Here is a 15,173-nt window from a genome sequence, read left to right as displayed (position 1 = left end):
CCATAATTTTTCAATTGTCTAGTTTTACTAATAAAAAAGGCTCTTTATTCCAATAAATCATTGTTTTTATTGAGAAAGTCAACATATGTGAGAATCCACAAGAGTTACCTTAGAACAATGAAATCTAAAATGGGACCATTTCATCTAATTTTCATTCTCCCTTCCCTTCTACCTATATGAAAGGTATTCGGTGGATTGTTCAAACTTTGGAAACCATCCATTTGTGGATTCTTTTCCTTTCAAGGATCTATTACTCACAAGTGATTTTCTTCCTTGATATCTCTTTTTCTCCTTATTTTAGGAGAAAGTTTCCTCCATTGGGTTGGAATGTTTCGCATCATCCTAAGTTTCACCCTATAGAATTTTAGTGTATATGTTCTCAAAAATACCCTCATGATATTTTCTTGCGCACATCTAAACCCATTGTGATAAATGAATCACCATGGCGGAAGGAAAACTTGGTCCTTAAAAATGTGAGTCCCCTTTTCTCTCTTCATTATGTATAATTTTGTTAACCACTAATGGCACGTAAAATGTAAAAATAAGCGGCAAGCATGTAAATCCCTCTTCCATTCATTACTAGTAGTTCCTAGTTATATTTTTTTTATTCCTTTTTTTTTTTTTCGGGGGGGGGTGGGTGGGAGAGAGAGAGAGAGGAGGAGGAGGGGAGGGGGAGTTGGGATTCAGAGGAAAAGCTTTTTCTCTCCTCAAACCATTCACCGTTACTATCTGGTAATTTTCTTTTTCTTCCAAAAATTGACTGGGCTCTATCTAATTTGGTTGGACTCAATATGCGAAGAATCGGAATAACTCGAGACTGATTTTGATTAGATTTTTAAAATTTTATGAAGATTACATCATGTCCATAAAATTTTAGTCTCATTGAACTTCTGCCACATAACATGACTGAGTGCAGTCTTGTAACAATTCCATATTCAACTCAAACTTTATTCAGCCATCCACTTCAATGGATTCAGATTGAGGATATTTTAACGCCTCTAGTACTTAATCAAGGAAACAATGGCGAGGCAATTACTGGTTAGATCTTTCAAGGTGACATCTTGGCGGGATAAGAGCTGTTGCAGCTCTCGGTTATCGGAGATCTCATCATCACAATCATCTACATAAGTCAAAGCGGCGCTAAGCATGGAATTGACGGTGCCAATGTCACGAACCTTAATGGCATCCTCCGCTTCCTGAAAGTTAGCCAAAGCATCGCTGAACATGTCCTTGCAATCCGTAGCGATGGAAGTCGTGTTAATGTTGGCCTTTGGGTCATGGGACTTCTTCTGAGCCACCGCTGAAACAGCAATGGCTCTGTCTTTGCAAGCCTTGATTTCGTCCTCCAAGATGGTGAGTAGATCAGTCTTTCCATGGAGGTAAGGTCTGAGGGAAGAGAGACAGAGATCTGGGTAGTCAGTGGCGTGGCAGATTTTATTGACTTCTGGATCAACAACGCTGTTTGTGCTCGGATTCGTCACTGATGGGGTTGCAGGGGTGACCTGGTGGTGCTTGGTAGGTGGTGGTGGCGAAGCTGAAGACGACGCCGGGGTTGGGGGTGGTGGGGTGGAGCTGGGAGGTTTGGGTCTGGGGGAGGAGACGGAGAAAGGTGGGAGTTTGTGGGGAAGGCCCACCACATGTTTGGTGAAATTACGAGGGACACATATGGCCTCTGCAGAGTACAAGAAGGAGAAGAGGGAAGATAGAGAGACAATGAGAAGTAGACGATTAAGATAACGATGCTCCATGGTCTAAAGGGACTGGGGAGAGGTGATTAATTAGGAAAAAGTTAGACAAAAACACTACTAATCACAAAGGGAGAGAGAGATGGGAAGAGGGATTAAAGGGATAGAGAATGTTTTGGGTTGAGATTTAGGGGTTTCAATCAGCCTTTTAGAAGGTGGGTTTTGTTGGTTAGCCATGAAACTAGAAAGAAAAACCAGTTGTTATTTAGGTAAAGCCGTTTTGGCATTTGTTTTAGACTTGTCAATACCTACTTTGCTAGCTATGCTATGTGTTCTGTTTAATTCTTATTCGATCAAAAAAGGTTAACCCCCTACTTATTAACGGCTACCTTGTTTGAACCAACTCTACGTTTCTGGTTCTATGTAGTTGTTAATGTTTGTTTAGTCGATGAGTGAGGAGGATTCATACCTTGAGAAATTACACTTGGGGTACCTCACGTTTGATATATTTCGATACCTCACATCTTATACATATTATGTTTGGGTACCTCGTGTTACATAAATATTTTGTTCCCCTCGTTCAAGGTTGGTTATGTAGCTTCATACTTCCTCCTCTTTAAAATCTCCTCATCCTGATGGTCTACTGCTGTTCTTGTTTCCCCAAGCGTTGAATCAGTTGAAGGATTGTAAGCCTCCACTACAATTATTAATGCTCATGCCTCTCCTTGTTCCTATTCCCTAAAGATTCCTTTCGAATTATCTGGATTATCTCCAAGAGCATCATATCGAATGGCTAATGCAATTTTATCAGCAATAGATCAAGAATTTTTTCCCTTGAGGTTTGGGAGTAGGTTTGTTTTGTCTAGCGAAAGCTCTTGGCACCAATAATGCTGAGGTGTCTAAGGTTTGAAAATTCTCTTGCTATTTGAAACACCAATGGGGAGGGTGTGTGTGTGTGTGTGTGTGTGGAGACAGAGAGAGAGATGTAAACTGCAGCAATCAGTTTTGTTGGAGGAGAAGGTGATGGTAGTGGAGAGGAGTTTCTAAAGGTGGTGGTATGGGCAAAGTGTTAGATATAGTGTCCATCAAATCCAAATAAATGATTTTTTTAATTAATTCACATTTATACTTTTATATGGGCGATTGTGTGTCTAAAGGTATGACCTCAAAATGTTTGTGACTAGGGCCAGAGTTTGGCTCTCCATTTGCATGGTTGTTGCATTATGTATTTTGGGGGATGGAGACTCCAGTTGAACAAGACATAGCATGGAGGCCTGCCAGTCAAGTCTTCCTTGATGAGCACAGTGGCCCATCCAGGTTGCCATACTTTCATGAATCAATTTCACTCTAACCCTAGTTGAAGGTCTCCATTGCAAGTACTTCTCAAGGCTTCAGAACTTTTTCTTGGAACCCTCTTAACTTAAGCTGCTTCTTCTTCTTCTTCTTCTTTTCTCTCTCTCTCTCAAGCAAGAGTAGTACCGTAGTGTTTTGTCATGGTTGGTAAGCTCAGCACAAGATTGGTTCCCCCCATCCCATTGATAAGACTTTTCCTTTCCTATGGAATCTAGCAACCAATTAAGTAGAAACATAATCACCTTGTTTTGTTTTCTTAGCGTTGATGAATTACTTTAAAAGATGCAAAAAAGGTGGCAGAACGAATATTTTTGCTTGGCTTAGCACAACGGCCCACTAATTTTGGTCACGTGGCAATTTCTAGTCATATGGATTGGTGGGGTGCTTCTTTGATTGGCCCCGCAGGACTGTGCTGCCCAGACAAAGTGAGGTGCGCAATCATCTCGCCATGTCTAAGCAGCATGACCCTGCCGGGCATCTTGACAGTAATTGTCTTGGATTAGCTACATGTAAAATAGAGTGGTTATGCCAGCTCAATCGTATGATCGACTGTAGTGATTGTTCTTGTTTAATTTCAACGGTTCGTATCTTTTGACTCTTATATTTGACTTAGTAAACCACTCTTTGACCTTTGTTCTCTCTTTTTATGTATGATGCAAACTGGGATGAAATTTTATCGGTAGTTGATGGCTGTGTACCTTATCTTTACACCGGCTATCGCTATCAGATGGGTCCCTTTGCCTTAATTTTTTATTTTCTATTTTTACTAATTAAAAATATGTTTTTAATGAGAAAGTCAACATATGTGAGAATCCACAAGATTTACCTTAGAAAAATGAAATCTTGAATGAGACCATTTTATGAACTTTTATCCTGCCAAGTGCGGTTCACTGATCAAAGCACATTTAAAATGCATTGGAATCCAACGGTGCACTACACTTGAGAAGATGAAAATCCTCATTTCATCTAATTTTCTTTCTCCCTTCTACCTATATGAGAGGTATCTAGCGGATTGTTCATACTTTGAAACCATCCACATTTGGATTCTTCTTTTTTTTCAAGGATCTATTACTTACAAGTGAATTTATTCCTTATTATCTCTTTTCTCCTCTATTTTGAGAGAAAATTTCTTCCATTGGGATGGAGCGTTCATCGCACCATCCTAAAGTTCACAATCCCCTATAGGGTTTTAATATGTTCTCCAAAATACTCTTCCTATAAGATTACCATCCATCCATAAAATTTTAACCTCATCTAAACTGTTACCACATTGAATAATTGAGTGCAATCTTGCAACAACTCCATGTTCAACCCAAACTTTATTCAGCCATCCGCCCATAGCTACAAATTAAGGAGGATCACCTTCACTTGGATTATAGACTGCATATGGCATAATCAAGGAAATAGTCTCCAATGATGAAACAAAAGAGTGACACAAGACATACATCTACGAACAGAAGGCATTATTTAAGACAAATCCATGACCAATCCATATGAAAGAGGAACTCTTCCTATGAAGCTAAGATCAAGTATCAACACACCTAATTTTGATTTCTGCAAGATAAAAAGGACTAGCCTTCATGACCCTAAGCCTTCACAACAGTAACTGGGCAAGTAGCAGTGTTCACCATATGGCTGCTAACGCTGCCCAAGAAAACTCTACATAGACAAACAAATGAGCACCAGTCAATCAGAGAACCTGTTTGATGTGTTCAGGTATGAAGGGGAAATCAAAGCCATGGAAGAAAGGGCTTTTCAGCTCCCTCTGGTTGCAAGTAAAAAGAAAGTGATATAGATTAAAAATACAAAAATGAAAGTTCATGATCATGTAACCTATTTAAAATTCATATAATAATTAGTAACTGATTTTCACATTTATTTTTAAAATTTTCAAATCTAAAGAATTTGATTGCAAATTAAAAAAATAATAAAATCATAATCATATTTGAAAATGATTTAAATTTGTGCGTTGCCCCTACGTCCAGACATAGGGACAGGCGAAATGACCGCCACTCCCCCATGGAAAGGCAGAATTTTCCAAGAGCACAGCGGTCATTTCGCCTGTGTCTGGGTGCGAAGGCAGGGTACCGCACACACCCAGGTAGTGTTCTCTTTCCCTAAATTTAAATACACAATCATATTAGGTAATTACAATATGATTTTAATATTGATTTATTTTTCTAATAAGCATTTAGTATTAATTGGATTTCATTTCCCTCCCCTCTATTTCCTCTGCAACCACAACCAGAGGGAGTCAAAGCTGTCAATTATCATTCCTAAATGTTATACACTTATACCTCTGGATCTTGCCAAGTCCTCTGCTTCCTATGATAAGGCAGCTGAGCGGAATGTTGTCAATGGCTTCGCATATCTTCACACGGGCATCTCCCCAGAAGACCTTCGTAACCACCACAACCTGCTCATTACACATATCAGATTAAGATCACCAGCTTCACTCAGCAATCTGAACTTGAATTTTTCAAACATTCGAGGAATGCCAAGGCAGGTGAGAGAATCTATCAAAAGGGAATAGCAAGTTACCTCTTTCTGCCTGGCTGCTGTGTTGAGAATATCCAAGGTCTCTGCGTCGGGTTTTACCTTATATTTCTTCATGATCGCAGGGTCCGAGAATTCACTTAGAGGGATCAGGGCTGTTACAACCAAATAAATAGAAATTTTTTCATCAAATACAGAACAGTAAAACTTCAATCGATTCAAGCTTATGTACAAGATCTGAAAATCGTAGCTATTGTATTTCAACTATCAAGATCAAGAGGACTCCTCAGCCGATGAACTACCGAAGAGTCAGTATTATGTAAGAAGGCCATTAATCTAGCTCGGTTGCTCCATAACATCCAAGCCGTAAGCGGCGAAGGAAATACATGTACGATTCCATGTAAAGCTCCGTTATTTGGATCTAAAACAACCTAAAAAGAGATTAAATTGACTTGAAATATGGAAATATATACTAGTTAATCAGAAAGGCTTGAATTTTGAAGGAAAAGGGAAGAAGTTCTCTAAAGGTTTCATGAGAAACGTCCGTTGATTCATGAAGAGAGCTATGCGATGACTATGATCGAAACAGGGGATCTCATAAACCCCAAATCGTGATTCGTAAACAAAGGAACAACAATAATGAGTAACTAACGAAAGAAACACCGATTTTTCTGTGTAAAATCTGAAACATAAAATCGAAAGAGGGGAAAAGGAAGATAGAGAACATACGAGAACCGGTGGCCTCCCAGAGCTGCATCTCACCCCCTTCGTAATATCCTTCGGGCTGGACATTGATGAGGATGAGGTGATCTCCATCACGAAGTACGTTGTCAATTGCCCATTTTAGGGCTTTCTTGCTGCAAGGAGAGAAATCTATGGCGACACCCACCCTTCTATCTCCTTCCATAGCTCTCTCTGTATATCTTTCTGATCTTCTTTGATTTTGGTTTTGGTTAATTGAATAATTTGGCTCTCTTCTCTTCCTCTTTTCTTCTTCTCTTGCTTTCTGCGTGGAGTGCGGGGATAACGATTCGAGTGCGGGTTGAGATGTTAACGGACAGAAAAAATGGAATTATGATAAGGACTGTTAGTGGGTGACGAGGAAAGAGAAACGAATCAAAAGTCGAACACGATAAGATTTCCCTTACTTGACAAATGTTTCTGGGTCCCACATATTCGGTGATGACCACTTTGACTTGAAAATTTTCACATTATATTTTTTTCATTTTTTTAATCTTAATGACCAAATACCCTTTATGTACAATCTTTTTAAGATTAAGGAGAAAAGTTCTCACTTGGAGAGTGTATGCCCCGGCCCGGCATTGGGGGAATTACCGCCCTACCCCCTCATGCTAACTCGTGGGTTCTCATTGGCCCCTGTATGCGTAGGAGCCACACTCCCCTACAAAGGAAGTCAATCGTATTTTTAATTGGGTGAGTGGTCACGGTACATACGTATGAAATAGGTTTGCAGGACGTTCTTCTCTGGTGACCATTGATTTCACCAAGCACAATCTGAGCAGTTGAACGTCTTCCCCCAGTTGAATCGAAAACCGGTTGTCATCCTGATTGAAATCCCTATCAACGGCTATGACGCTGAATCCCGCGGACGTCTCTGTTCTTCCGAAATTTTGGGAGAGTGGGACGTCTCTGCTCTATCTCTCTATTTTTGCGATCTCCATTTCTCTTCTTCGCAAACCAACACTCGCCTTATGTGATCTTGTTTACCTCTTCCGCCTTAGATTTCATCGCTTATTTCTCTTCTTTCTCTTGCTCTTCAGTTCTTCAGTTCTGAATTTGTTTATGAGTTCCTCTGTTTTTCTGATCTCTTCCTCTTCGCCTCCATCCTCCTCAGATACTATAACTCCTTCCGTTTCCTCCGTTCTTCTGTCTCAGTAGGCAACGAACAGGTTCTGGGCAAAGGCACAACAGTTGATGGAGTAACAGCATCATCTTCCCGCAAAAAAGTCGTTAACCTAGCGACCGAAGATGAACGTATGCGCTGCCTCTTCTCCTTGGGGTCTACCTCAAAACAACCACCTAAAGAAAGCCCAAGATTCAGTTCGATTCCTTCACTATCTTCCGTTTCAGCCTCAATTTCGGTCGCCCAATTACTCACAGACGTGAATCTCTTCAACAGATCTATCGGGTACCCAGCCATTGGCAGAGAGAGATGTTCGATTTCACTGGGTTTACCTCTCATTGCTTCACCCATGGTTTTGAAACGAAGAAAGATAAAAACTATAAACACTTATTTTAATCCTTTCACCACCCATATAGTGATTCTTTTATCAAATTTTGAGAAACCCAGATGCAGAAGCTCCAGTACGAAATGCCATAACAACCAGAGAAAACCAGCATAAGGAAGCCATGACGAGACACAAAAAAAAAATATTACAATATCCCCACGTTGGGATACAGAAGGTTTAGATTACTCTGAAATGACTCTCCCTCAGTAAAATCTCCTTTGCCTAATTCCAACTTATCCGTTAGAACCAGAGAAAAACACCACCGGCGATGGAGGAGATGCCATTAGAGAGAGATGGATCGAGGAGATGAGAAGAAAACCTAGTCAGGGATTAATGGAATAAGAAGAAGAATTGAGAAGATTGTACCTAATGTGGGCTTCGATGATCTCCAGAAGAACCCAAGAGGTCGCAACTCACAGTCGCAAGTTTCGCAACCTCTCGGTTTCTTCAATCGGGAGAGAGGCCAAGGACTGCGGGGAGATAGATTTCCACCGGCTGTCACGATGACAGCAAGTCTAAATAGACTCATACATTTTACGGTTTAGATTTTGCTTAGTGAAATCGACAGTAATGAGAGAAGAACGTTCCCCAAACTAATTCATAAGGACGTACCGCGACCTTTTTGCCTTTTTAATTTATTGTCTCTTTACACCTTATTTCGGTGAACAGACTGAACTTCAGATTGATAAAAGCATGTCTACAATCACAATCCCATTCAAACTTGTGTGATCCCATTCAAACGGGATTATGAGGGGATCTTTATCCCCTACAATTTCCTATCCGTCCATTTTTTCAAATTCCTCTCATAGGGAGTGGAAATGACCACCCTACCCCCTGCTCGAGCACACTACTCGGGTGGGGTCTCCCCCTCTATTAGAGGGACTTGGGGAAATGGACCAGGCAGAGAATTGCAGGAAGTAATTTTCCTTGAGGGGCATTGTTTACACCCCTATTTTCGGTCTATTTCGGTCAATATAGAAATACACCGAATTCTATTTCATTAAGAATGACCTATTGGTCAGTGATCGAAAAAACATTCAGTGACTGAAAATAGTCAAAAAACGGTCAGAAAACTGTCAATGACAGAAAACGATCAATGACTGACGGATTGACAATGACGAACAAACGGTCAGCAAGGTGGTTATAACCAATTCTCAAAGAAGTTGATAGTTATAAAACTACCTGGTAACTACAAAAACCACCAGAACTGCCAAGAATGCCTATAAAAAAGGGAAGCAGTTTTCTATCCGAGAGTGTGGCCTACGCCAGCACTCCCATGTGTCTATCTCTCTCCTCCTTAAAACAATAGGGCAGAGCTGTCTTTTCATATGGGGAGGAAAGTGATAGACTCATAGGAGTGCTGGCGTAGGCCACACTTCCGGACAGAGTTCTTTTCCCCAAAAAAATATTTAGAACAAAGGAAGGCACCCAACAAATCAACACAACAAGTCTTTATCTTTTTTCTTTATTTTCTTCTTTAGGAGTAGTGTAATGTAAATTTGTATCCAGCAATATGTCTTTTGGCTTGCTTCAAAAGACATCCATTATCATCAAGTTGCAAGCTTCAACAATTCTTGTCTGGCAGAGTTGTGAGGATTAAAACAAATTTGTTTCAGGGAAATAAGTGATTTGACCATAGAGTAATTGTAGTGTAAATACCAAATTGTACGCCTCATCAATTTTCGGATTTGGCAAGTTATAAAGACTTCAACAAATACGTTCTGCAAAGTAAGCAATTTAATTTCCTTTTCTTCATCTTGGCATTGCAATTTTTTACATTTTAAAAGTCTTTGGAGTTCCAAGGCACTGGTAGAATCATGGTTCTAAGTATCGAAATAGTATCGCCCGTATTGGGCAATATGTACTGATTTTGCTAGTCATCGATACCGATACCGTATCGGTAGCACGGTACGGACAAGTGGTAAAATGGTCCAAAAACTCATTTGTTAATGAAATAAAGGGGTAATTTTGTTTGATACAACCGATCCAGGCCGATACCGTATTGGTATTGTATCGATTTTCCATATTGTCGATAATCGTTCCGGTACCATGCACTACAGCCATAGGTAGAATCCATCGTCTCGCCTAGAGCAAATCATAACACTTTCCTCAGTCAATAACGATCTCAAAACCGAAGAAATTGAGGGGAAACATTGTTTTTACAAGAATCTTTGTGGCCGACCCATTTAATTAGGACAAGGCTTAGTTGTTTAAAAAAAAAAAATTGGAGACATCGGAGAATTTAATGCCTAAATTGCATATCCTTTCCCTCAAATTTTTGTTTTTGTGACTAGGTCTAATTTTGCCTCTCTCTCTCAACTAGGAAAGGACACATTTGATTGTGTCATTGCGATAAGAACCAACATATTGTTTCCACTTGGGACTTTTATATTGTTTAAAATAAGCTAGATTTTGTTAGAAACCTATAAGTAGGAATAATTAAATTAGTTGGGAATTATCTTCTCCTACACATTTTTCACCTATATTAGTATTTTACACGCAAATATACTTTACACTAGAGAAAGAGAAGGGCCCTCATACTTAAATTAGTTCATTTCCCTTTGTTTTATTTGGGAATAACTTTCGTGTACGGTGGTTAACCTTTTGGGATTGATGTGTGGTTTGTGTGATTACACTTTCATCCAAAAAAAAAAAAAAAAAAAAAAAAACTTTCATGTATGGTGGATTTTTAGGAACTGAAGACGATGTGTCAAATAGAGGTTTTTTGTCATTTTGACAAATATTGACAACCTTGCTTAGAAACCTTTGCCTTTTATTTTGAAAATAAGTTAGCTCGGACATCCAATGGTCCGAGCTCATTAACTTCTATTTTTTGTTCCTTTTTTTTTTTGTTGAGCTCGGTGTCATTGGATGTCCGAGCTACCACGTGTCAACATCTCTACCCCAAACTATTGCACTGCTCAATTTTAGGGAATTGGAGATGAATATTTACCAATCCAATATAAGCGTAGAACCACATCATCATATCTCTCCTATTCAGACTTCATGAGCCTCATGTTCACTCAATGTGAATGAAATCATTATCCAAACCCTCATTAGTGTTACATATATATTCCTTCTTACATTGGCACTGTGAGAAACCGTCCCCATTCTTTATTTAGAAAACTAACTAATTTACTTAATAAATTAAGTGGGAAAACTTATCTCTTTAATCCTCCTCTCTTTCTCACCAATTCTTTGGCGGGTGTTCTTACAGATTTAATAAACTACTTCCAGTCTCCCACTAATTAGAAAATCTACTCTTCTCAGGTAGGTTAAAATGGTCCAAATCGATTCGATTTGGTTTGATTTCGATTTTTATTCGATTCTGTATTCAACTTCTTAGAGAGTTTTAATTTGATTTCATATTCAGTTTAAGTCCTATTTTAAATGTTTGAGCCAACTTTTTACATCATCACCAATAAAAAAAAACCCCTTTTCTATTAGGATCATAGTCCACCAAACTTTTTCCAAACGCTAAAATTGAAAAGAATTTATCATTCACATTTGGTTAAAAAATTAAAAAAGAATATAATTGAATAAATTACACATCACCTCTGGTTTTTAAACGAAACTCAAATCACCCCCTGATTTTTTTAAATACTCATCCGTCCCCCTCTATAGTAACGGTGTTAGTTATTGGTGTGAAAGGACTATTTTACCCTTATACTAAAACATTAAAATTAAATTTACAATACTACCCTTCAAAATCTATGTTTGGATGTCAAGGGTAGTTTAAGGATTTAAATTTATTTAACTGGCTGACATCATCACTTAACAGCATAAAACTAACGGGGATGATTTGAGTATTTTTAAAAACTAGGGGTGATTTGAGTTTTGTTTGAAAATCAAGGGGTGACATGTAATTTATCCAATATAATTTTATACCATACCTTATTTGATTTTTTTTTTTTTTTTTTGGGTAGAAATACCTTATTTAGTTTGAAAATACGTAATTCGGTTTGATTAACGGTTTTAGGCATGAAACCGAAACTAGAAAAGATTCTAGCTTTGGAAACCAAAATCGAACTGATTTACGGTTGCAGTTTCGGTTCTAAATTGACACCCTTTTCCAAGGGAGGAAATAGCCACATCATCTGTCTACGTGGCATAATTAGGGTGGGCAAAACTGGACCATGCCTCTCAAAACTAACCCACATCATGTCTGATTTCCACAAACCTTGAAAGCCAACCAAGTTGCAATGGTGGCGAGTACACAGCTTTATTATATCTTCCCAAACAAAATGAAGAAAACATGTCAAGACTATTAAAAGAATTCAAGAGTGATGGAGAAAAAAAGATAATACAGAAAATATGGTTCCGGTGAAGCTGAGGAGAAGTAGAATTCCAAAGATTTGGAGAAGATAAGGGTGAAGCTCATTCCTCAGCTTCGACCATTGTCCATGCCAATTGCTGTTGCAATAAGAATTCACTTGTTGGCAGAGACCCACATAGTAGGATTCCCCCACTTCAATCTCCTTGCAGAGGTTATTGAAGAGAGATGTTACCTCTTCATCGGAATCCAAACGGTTTACAATGATTCCTCTCTGCTGAAGAAGTCTCGCATCCTTGTTGGATCGAATTAGGTTATCCATAAGAAGAGCATAAGACGAGATTTGCTTCGTGTACTCAGGGCAACACTGCTCTAACGCTACGAGATTTCTCAGGATCGATTCGGTGTAATCATAGATTTTCAGAGGAGGAATTCGAAGTTCACCTCTAACAAATTTTAGGTCTAATAAGCTATCCTGCACAGATTTCTTGATCGTGATTCCTGTTTTTTGAAGCTTCCTTGCTGAATGCAGGTGTTCTTGCGATCCATGTTGATTTGCTAATGGCATCACTCTCGGTAATAATGAGAGGTAACATTGACGCAGCAAGTCCAATAGGTGACCCCCTTCATGGACGAACTTACTCTCAAGAACTTCTTTGTTTCCTGGGATTATAGGTTTGAAGAAACGAAAGGCGATCTGAGAAAGGGATTGACGCTGCAACTGGTCTGGAATGGGAACGAGATCGTATAACCTCTGAAGAACAAATAAGGGTATCTGATTTTCGAGTAAAATCAAATCACGCCTTATACCTGGGAGCATCGATTTGGTGTTGAACACTCGATCCCCTTTCCGTCTCAAACCTTTCAAAATGTATTTGAAGAAGAGCTCGATGATGAAGCAACCATCAACCAACAACATCTCCACAAACTGATCACTACTGAGAGTGATATTTTCCGATTCAGAGTAGCATTTGCGAGCTCTCTGTTCCAATTCTCTAATGGATTTGACGCATTCGTCGAGGCTTTCTTCTAGCATTGTTTTCCGGCCAAGGAGCGCATGTAGATATCCCCATTTATTATTTTCCATATCACTCAGTGAAGGATTGCCGTGGTGAAAAGGGCCAATGGAAACTGTGTCAGGGATGTAAGAATTCTTACTTACCCTGAGAAACTTCTCTGGAATTCTGTATATGCAAAGTGAAGGAGACTTCTCTTCCATTTTGCCTCTGATGGTTGAGGCAAGTGACTCATTTGCTTCTGCAATTTCAACTGAGACATGGTTTCTGGTTTCTTTGTGTGCATGTTGGGTGTTATCCATTCTTGGTTTTCTGATTTAATGCAATTGGTCTCCTCCACTCTGTCTCGAAGTGAACTCAAGTGCATCAGACTAGCAGACCTCTAGATTCTGCAATGGCAAAGCATCTCCAGTGTCATTCCAGGCATGACTCAAACATCTCACCTGATATCACACATTGCAATCAGAGAGAGAGAGAAAGAGAGAGAGGGGACCGAAATCGGGCTCCTCTACAGCGCAGGGGTGCGGCGGACATCTTCTGTTGCGGCACTAGAGCTCACCACGTGGACGAGCTCCCATTTGGACAATGCGGATTGATGTGGCACAGCTGAGCACGATGCACATGGGATGGACAGGACTGGGATTCACAAGACTTGGGAGCTGTGCCAGCTTTTTCCGTGCCATCCTAATGGGAGCTCATCCACATGGCAAGCTCTAGTACCGTGCCAGAAGATGTTCGGCGCACCCCTGCACTGTAGAGGAGCTCAATCCATCATATTTCATCCTAAACCGATTGGTTTTTAGCCCCGATGAAATCAAATTCTTATCGGCTTTAGTCTAGATTTTCATTTGAAATCGGTAGAAACCGAAATAAATCGGAGTGATCCAAACCAAAACCGATAGAAAACTGAACAGAGTTCAATTAAAATAAAGAAAAAAACAATAAAAATGATTTGTTATGATTATTTTCTTATATATAAATGGAAATTTTTTATGGTAATCAATGTTGGTTACAACACAATTTTTTTCAATGAGATAAGATAACTAATTTGATCCTTACATTAAATAACTTTTTAAGAATAAGATAAGAGACACTTAAAGAATATTACAACAATTGAAACCGAACCGATAACAGCCTTATAACGGCTTGATAAGAACATGTTAAGCCAAGTAGCCAACCGATTAAAGACCCAATCGAGCCAGACCGAAAATGAACTTTGGCCTAACAGTTTGATTTCAATATTGCCCATTATCAGCTCAAAACTGGTTCAGTCCAATCGAAACCAGACCAAACCAACCAATTGACACCCCAAACTCTTGACATTTAGAATTCCTCACCATTTGTTATGTGATGAGTCATGTGGTAAGAGGACTTCACACCCATCTCTTTCTTGCAATACGAACTTCACACCGATGAAGTGAAATTGGGGGTCATCTTATAGCCAGTGAAATAGCAAAAGTCGATGAAACTTACCTCTTAGAGCTAGATTTACAAGATTTTTAAACCAAAAACTCAACAAAACCATGGATTTGGGAAAACATTTGTTTCTTCCCAATTTCATTTTCTATGATTTGGATCAATTTCGGATCGAATCGGATCCGATTCTAATCAAATAGAAATCAATGGAGGTTTGATCCCATGTCGTATTCGGGGATTTAAAATCTTGGATGGATGTGGCTTAAATTCTTATGGACAAACTTACATGTCAAGTTTCAGCCCACACGCATTACTCTAGTTACAAAATAAAGCATTCAAAAAAATCTGGAATTTAACAAAATGGTACATAGACCACTGAGGAGGTTCATGGGTCATGGCCTCAATGGCTTCCCTGAAAATGTGTCACATAGACGGCCATGAGCCTAAGACCACAATGAGTATGGTCATCCGGTTCGGTTCATTGGATTATGGTTCCATATCAGCTTGAAATTTAACATCTGACTTACAACACATTTCAGGGACTTACAATCCAACCAAGATGGACCAGACTTGCAGTACCTAGACCTGAAGACCACTTCACCCTTCAAACAACCAAGAAAGAGCTTATAAGGGGGAGGGGGATATAAAGATAAGAGAAAGCAATGTACCAGTTTTTTTATTTGGA

The 15,173-nt window shown here is 39.3% G+C and overlaps 4 protein-coding genes across 4 annotated transcripts; all 4 read right to left on the bottom strand.

Annotated features, from left to right (window-relative positions):
* Window positions 1-998: 998 nt before the first annotated feature.
* On the bottom strand, window positions 999-1,748 carry LOC122659562 (pectinesterase inhibitor 10-like). The gene has a single exon (XM_043854665.1). The coding sequence runs from the start codon at window positions 1,746-1,748 to the stop codon at window positions 999-1,001; it is 750 nt and encodes a 249-aa protein (XP_043710600.1).
* A 2,741-nt stretch (window positions 1,749-4,489) lies between these two features.
* On the bottom strand, window positions 4,490-6,491 carry LOC122658655 (universal stress protein PHOS32). Its single transcript, XM_043853697.1, has 4 exons — window positions 6,264-6,491; window positions 5,580-5,689; window positions 5,336-5,454; window positions 4,490-4,697 (listed from the first exon to the last, which is right to left on the bottom strand). The coding sequence occupies exons 1-4, from the start codon at window positions 6,439-6,441 to the stop codon at window positions 4,625-4,627; spliced, it is 480 nt and encodes a 159-aa protein (XP_043709632.1). The 5' UTR covers window positions 6,442-6,491; the 3' UTR covers window positions 4,490-4,624.
* A 901-nt stretch (window positions 6,492-7,392) lies between these two features.
* On the bottom strand, window positions 7,393-7,749 carry LOC122659561 (ninja-family protein AFP2-like). Its single transcript, XM_043854664.1, has one exon. It carries the CDS (start codon window positions 7,747-7,749, stop codon window positions 7,393-7,395), a length of 357 nt encoding a protein of 118 aa, XP_043710599.1.
* Window positions 7,750-12,060: 4,311 nt separating this feature from the next.
* LOC122658531 (UPF0481 protein At3g47200-like) lies at window positions 12,061-13,369 on the bottom strand. The gene has a single exon (XM_043853537.1). It carries the CDS (start codon window positions 13,273-13,275, stop codon window positions 12,061-12,063), a length of 1,215 nt encoding a protein of 404 aa, XP_043709472.1. The 5' UTR covers window positions 13,276-13,369.
* Window positions 13,370-15,173: the final 1,804 nt, after the last annotated feature.

Source organism: Telopea speciosissima, chromosome 4, assembly GCF_018873765.1.
Source record: "Telopea speciosissima isolate NSW1024214 ecotype Mountain lineage chromosome 4, Tspe_v1, whole genome shotgun sequence".
Lineage (NCBI taxonomy): Eukaryota > Viridiplantae > Streptophyta > Magnoliopsida > Proteales > Proteaceae > Telopea > Telopea speciosissima.
Note: the sequence above shows the minus strand (reverse complement) of the source record. Positions and strands in the feature narration are given on the sequence as shown.